The following is a 6064-nucleotide window of genomic DNA, read 5'->3' on the forward strand; positions in this document are numbered from 1 at the left end:
GATTTTCCTAATCTGGGCAAATGTGGGTGGGGAGGTTAAACAGTAACCAGGCTCGTATGGACACCAATCTATATAGCAGCCGTAACTATGGCAACATGATGATAGAAACTCAAATAGACATTAAGTTATTATGTGCTTCTCCCTCTTTCTCATCTCTAAACAGCCGTTTCTCAACATACAGATTATGGATGAATAAGGAATAGAGTTAATACAAAAAGGAGAGAGAAAGCCGGAGGGTGGGGAGTGACATAAAAGACAGAGAGGAGTGGAGAATGTACTGAGGGTGGCAGCTAACAAACTGTGTATGATGAGTGACGTAGGCACAATCAGTTTTGTTTTGACTGAGGGGGGAAGTGGCTTACTGCTTAGCTGTCAAATATCAAATTAGGCGAGAAACACCTGTGGATAGCAGGACATCCACTGACATCTATTTTTAAAATGTTATTCCCACAATCGCCATGCAAAAATGTAAGTCGCACAACTGTTTCACTTTCTAAAAAGGCAATTTTATACCATCCAGGCTGAAAGATAGCAGCTAGCAATCAGGTAAATTAAAAAAAATACATTTCTCAACAATAATGATGTTTAACATGATTTATTTGTGTAAGATCAGGATTTGTTACATAATGTAACATCACTGGTGTTTTTATGCAATTTTACAATCTCTTAATTGAATTGTTTGGCACTTAATTGTTTCTTTGCCAAGAATAAGATGATAAGATTGATACCACACTCATGGTTATCTGTTAAATATGAAACTACAGTAGCCAGGTAGCTTAGCTTAGTATCAAGACTGGAAACGGGGGGGGGGGGCGAAACAGCTAGCCTGACTCTCTCTGACGGTAACAAAATCCACCTATCAGCAGCTCTTAAATTCACCATATTAAAATGTCATATCTTGCTTATTTAATCCGTACAATAATGAGTAAAAACAAGGAAGTAAATTTGCCTCGTCAAGATATTGTCTGACATATACACCCTGTAAAACCACAACTTGTTATTTTTACACTTTGGTTTTTGTATAGATTAAACAAACAAGATGTTAATTAGTGAGATTTAGAGGTGCTGGTAGGCCGATTCTGTTACCTTTGGACAGAGTCTATCTGTTTCCCCCCTGTTTCCAGTCTTGATGCTAAGCTAAGATAAACGGCTGCTGGCTGTAGCTTCACAGACATAAAAGTGGATCGATCTTCTCCTCTAAGTCTTGGCAAGAAGGCAAATAAGCACATTTCCCAAAGTGTTTGTGGAGGCCTTGACTGGTGATGACAACATGAAGAACTGCCAATAATTCTATAAAATGTTAAAAACAATAAACATAGTTATGATAAATGGAGCTGTATGAAAATGTAGAATAAGCAAAACTTTTCTCTCACACAGAAAGTCGCTCTTGACATTCATTTGCGAGAAACTTTTCTTTCTTAATGCTGGGTGAAAATGGTTTCCATATCAACTATTTTACATGTTTGCTGTTAATGGCAACACTGTGTGTTTTTATGTGTGTGTGTGTGTGAGTGTGTGTGTGTGTCCACGAATTGATTGAAAGGCACAGCTGATTCCCTCATATTTTAGACCATAAAAGCTGCATTAAGCTCCAGTTTTATGGCAGAGAAAGTCTCTGAAGGGTAAATGGAGAGATGTAATGAGGTGAAATGCAGGACAGAAAATTTCCTGAAGCAGCAGTGAATAAACACACGTAGTGAACAGCAGATTATTTATAGGGATATACAGCGCCATCAGTTATTTATAACTTAATTAATGTTCAGTCAGGCAAACAGACAACCACAAATTAAACCACATTCTGGTTTACTGTAGGAATGACTTGACAGTTTTTCACGCTAAATAAAGAAAAATATTCTAATCAGGTTAGCAAGAGGATCAATAACACATCCAAGGTTCCAGTAAGTATAATCTGTACAACAAAAGTGCTTAATTTCTTCAATCAATGACTCTCAATAGTCACTCAAGGCAGCAAATTAATCAATAACAGTGCAAAAACTCTCCATAGATGTCTCCAAGAGGTATAAAAATAGGCAACTTTTTCAACCAATAAAGGAAAAAAATATTTTGTTGTCAATATTAGTGAAATGTGGACAATCATCAGCAATGAAAATGCATTAATAACTATGAATATGGTAATAGTGGTAACTGGACTAACTGGCTGCATTATTTATTTATTTTTTATTTTTTTTTGTAAAAATTGCCTCAGTATGCAGCCTGTGTGTTAGTTAAAGCTCGACTTCACGTGGATAATGATTTTGTAATTTTTATCTTTCTTCTAAACTAAAATATGTTTAAAATCCAGTGTTGTGTCAATATCTTGTAAGTCTTTTTCTTTTTGTGCTTGGTGAGCACTGGTTTCTCCAGCAGGAGCCGCCATAGCTGGACGGACAAGCAGAACAAGGCTTCCCGGTGCTATAAGGAGCCTCTCCCACCCAGTTTCCTCTGAAACACAAATAAACATAACGTTAGCTTCAAAGCCTTGTTTTTTACGTGTTCTGGTCCAAAATATATTTAAAAAATAAAGAATACCTGAAACATTTAATGATAAAAAATGTGTGCATTTATGCATGTTGTAATCTCATCTGTCCAAAGATTGTGTTTTGAGTTGTTTTCTATCAGTACAGAACAGCTGATCTGATTGTTTTGTCATGTTAACAAGCACCAGCACCTACATATTGTATATACCATGATATACACTATATACAGTTGTGGAAGAAGTATACAGATCACTTACTTGACTGACTGCATTTAAGATTTGTTTAGCAGTAAAAGTAAGTACAAAAGGCCCCTCCAAGAGTGTTACTATATATTATTATATACATGATATTTGATTATTATTATTGATGCATTAACATATTTTAATATTGCAGCTGGATGAGGTGGAGAGCTCATTTTAAATACTTAATATGTTTATGTTTTTGGTATCACTGCATCATAATTCATCAATTACTCGTTTTATAAGCTGATCATATGTTGTGTGTGTATAAAATCTGAATCTGCATAGTAGCTGTAGCTGTCAGATAAATGTAGTGGAATAAAAAGTACAATATTTCCTCTGAAATGCAGTGGAGTTTAAGAATAAAGTAACATATAATGGAAATAATCAAGTAAATTACATGTACATCAAAACTGTACATAAATACAGATTATCGGATTATCCTCTGAAATCAAGTAAATGAATTGAATTAAAAGGGCTTTATCATCACCCTGTTGCTGTATACATTTGTAGGTTTTTTTTATATAAAGTATGTATGAGACAGATCGGGGAACCCTGGAGAAGTTCTCAGCATTTACTACATGTGCGTCTCCTGATCAAAATAAGATCTTCTTACTTCGTGGAGTAGTTGCAGACTAGCAGCATTGCCTCGCTCCAGGTGCTTCCAAACACAAACATGTTAACACACTTCCTGAGAGCACATCCCAGTCTTTTGGTGCTCGCCCACACCATCTGAGAGGAACCACAAAACACAGTTTGATGCTAATATCCACAAAACCACATACTAACTAACTACAGAAGCAAAACCGCATGTTTAATTGGGAACATATTGTTTCTTTAAACTCTATTTTGAAAGTACTAAATGATCAAATCCATCCCGATTCGTCCAACAGAGAAAATCTACCTACTGTACCTGTGTGTAGTGAGAGCACACGGATCCACTGCATCTGTTGGGGTAGGAGAAACGATGCCTCTCATCATACCAGGACCTGATCAGATCAGTGATGGACTTGTACCTGTCATGGCCAACATACATTCAGTCTATATAATTTTAAATAACTACACGTGTATTGTTTTCATCATTGTATCCTGCGGTCTTTAGTGTATGTTAAGACAATACTGCATAAACCACGAGCTGATTCTCTGCACTACCTTCCTGTAGTGATTGACAGGTTTTGGCCAAGATATTTCATGGCTTGTGGCGGACCGTGATCCCAAACGCATCGTGAAGCCCAAGAGTCAGCTGACTTAGCAAGTCCCTCATCCCAGAGCTGTAGAGGCAAGAGAGAGAGAGAGAGAGAGAGAGAGAGAGAGAGAGAGAGAGAGAGAGAAGAGAGAGAGACACACTTCATTAAGGAAAAAAACAAAAATCCAAGACCAAACCAAAAGCACTTTCATACATACATCAGCTTCCTGCTGTTTTTTGTAAGTCTTCTGTATTAATGTTTTGAGGTCAATTAGACCCCCTGTTATGAACAAATTATTATAAAACTCCAAAATCAGAAATCATAATAGTCTACTCACATTATTTGGGATTTGGGAGGGGCAGCGTTGCGTAAACAGTACCGTCAACATCAATCACGGATATAGAACATATGAAAATCTATTGTATTTAACTGTGTTTTACAGCTAAGGTGTAACACAGAAGTATAGTCATGCAAATCATCAGTTCAACATCATGTTTATAAGCAGTTCTTTAAAAATGGAGTATCAAGGTGGAAAACAATGTTAAGTATGTTTTTTGTGCTGTTAAAGAGGCCCCGGGGTCTCCAGGATCCCAAAGAGAACATTGGGGTTCATCTCATGTTGAGCTTTTTCTTTCCTTCTTACTTTTATCTGCACAGTTTTAACACATTTTTACCTCACATTGATGTATTCTCATGTGTGTGTACTGCACTTGGCATTTTGTGTTTGATGATAACCTAAAAAAGATCATCACAAACTGCCATGTGCCCAGTATTTCCTCACCATGTACTCCATATTAGCAGCAGGGGGGAAGACCTGAGAGCGGACTCGGTTGTGGTAGTCCAGCAAAGCGTTGATCTCTCTGGATGAAATGGCTCGCTTACTTCTGCTGTGAGGCACACTGATGGCCTCGGTGAGCATTCTGACTTCAGACTGTGTTTCTGCTCCAGCTGTGGTCGTGTTGAGCAGCTCTGTGGAGCTCGACAGCACAGCAGCAGCAGCTCCCATGTGAGGCATCGTCCACAAGGTGGCAGCCAACAGAAGCTGAACACATGCAGCAGCCATCCGAGCTTTGTGGAAGAGGCTGCAGCTGCTCCACATCCCTCTATACTTCTGAGGAGGAAAGAGGTTTACAGCATGTTCAGACTGACAACATAAAAATCAGTCAAAGCTCAAAGCGTTGAGGACTTCAGCTCATGACAGGTTGACAATATCAAAACTATTAATTATCTTGGTGTGATTCATTAGGAAAGAATTAAACATTTTGAAACACCTGTGCATCAGTAAGGCTGAATTTATTTCCTTTCACCTGCTGACAAAACAACATGTCAGTCAAGTGAAAAGAAACAGATGGGAGACTATAATAAAAGGGATTCATTTTTTTTTGATCGAAGCCTTTACTTTTAAACCTGCATTAACAGGTTATTTTTTTGTCCACTTGGGGGCAGCAGAAACAAGTTGTAAACACATCACTAACATATCATCACCTTTTAAGTTGATATGTTGAACTTGTTTGGAAACAGTTGCTTAACATCCAACATTATAATTTATTTGAAGTCATGTTTCTGTCCACTTGATGAATGTAAGTCCAATATTCACTCTCTTTTAGCTCTGTTTATGCTCTCTACTAACTCCTGAGGGAAATATCTGGCTCCTTAGCTGCTAAATGCTCCACTATGTTCACCAGCCAACTGTGTCTGTTTGCCGTTTGGTGCTGAGCAGGTAGTGTACAGTGGCTTTTTAGAGTTTTTTCTCTGAAAACAGCTGCCCGCTGGAGCAGAAAACGAGAGAGTGAACCAAAACATTAAAATTGCAGCCAGACACCTAAACAATGAGCTCACTCATAAAGCCCTATCATCACTACGAGCAACATCTCTCACATTACTTACTGTATTTGATACAGTACATTGTTGTTATAAATATTATATATATACATATATAAATATATATATATATATATATGTTCAGTATAAACATTTTAACCCTTATCAATCTTCATCTTCTGGTTTCTTATTCTGCCCTAAGAAGAAGTTACTTTTGGTTGTGAAGCAGAGATGGGCATCACATTTTCTGCACTCTGCCTTTGCGAGAGGAATGCAATATATTTGTCTGGCTACATGTTACACTCTTGTATTTCTTATACTTCCACTTTATTCCATTCTA

At 37.5% G+C, this 6064-nt stretch overlaps 1 protein-coding gene across 1 annotated transcript; it reads right to left on the reverse strand.

Moving 5' to 3' along the window:
• Positions 1-1734: 1734 nt before the first annotated feature.
• r3hdml (R3H domain containing-like) lies at positions 1735-4850 on the reverse strand. The gene is made up of 5 exons (XM_067593723.1): positions 4685-4850; positions 3869-3987; positions 3630-3732; positions 3333-3448; positions 1735-2442 (listed from the first exon to the last, which is right to left on the reverse strand). Exons 1-5 carry the CDS (start codon positions 4820-4822, stop codon positions 2310-2312), a joined length of 609 nt encoding a protein of 202 aa, XP_067449824.1. The 5' UTR covers positions 4823-4850; the 3' UTR covers positions 1735-2309.
• Positions 4851-6064: the final 1214 nt, after the last annotated feature.

This window comes from Thunnus thynnus, chromosome 6 (assembly GCF_963924715.1).
Source record: "Thunnus thynnus chromosome 6, fThuThy2.1, whole genome shotgun sequence".
NCBI lineage: Eukaryota > Metazoa > Chordata > Actinopteri > Scombriformes > Scombridae > Thunnus > Thunnus thynnus.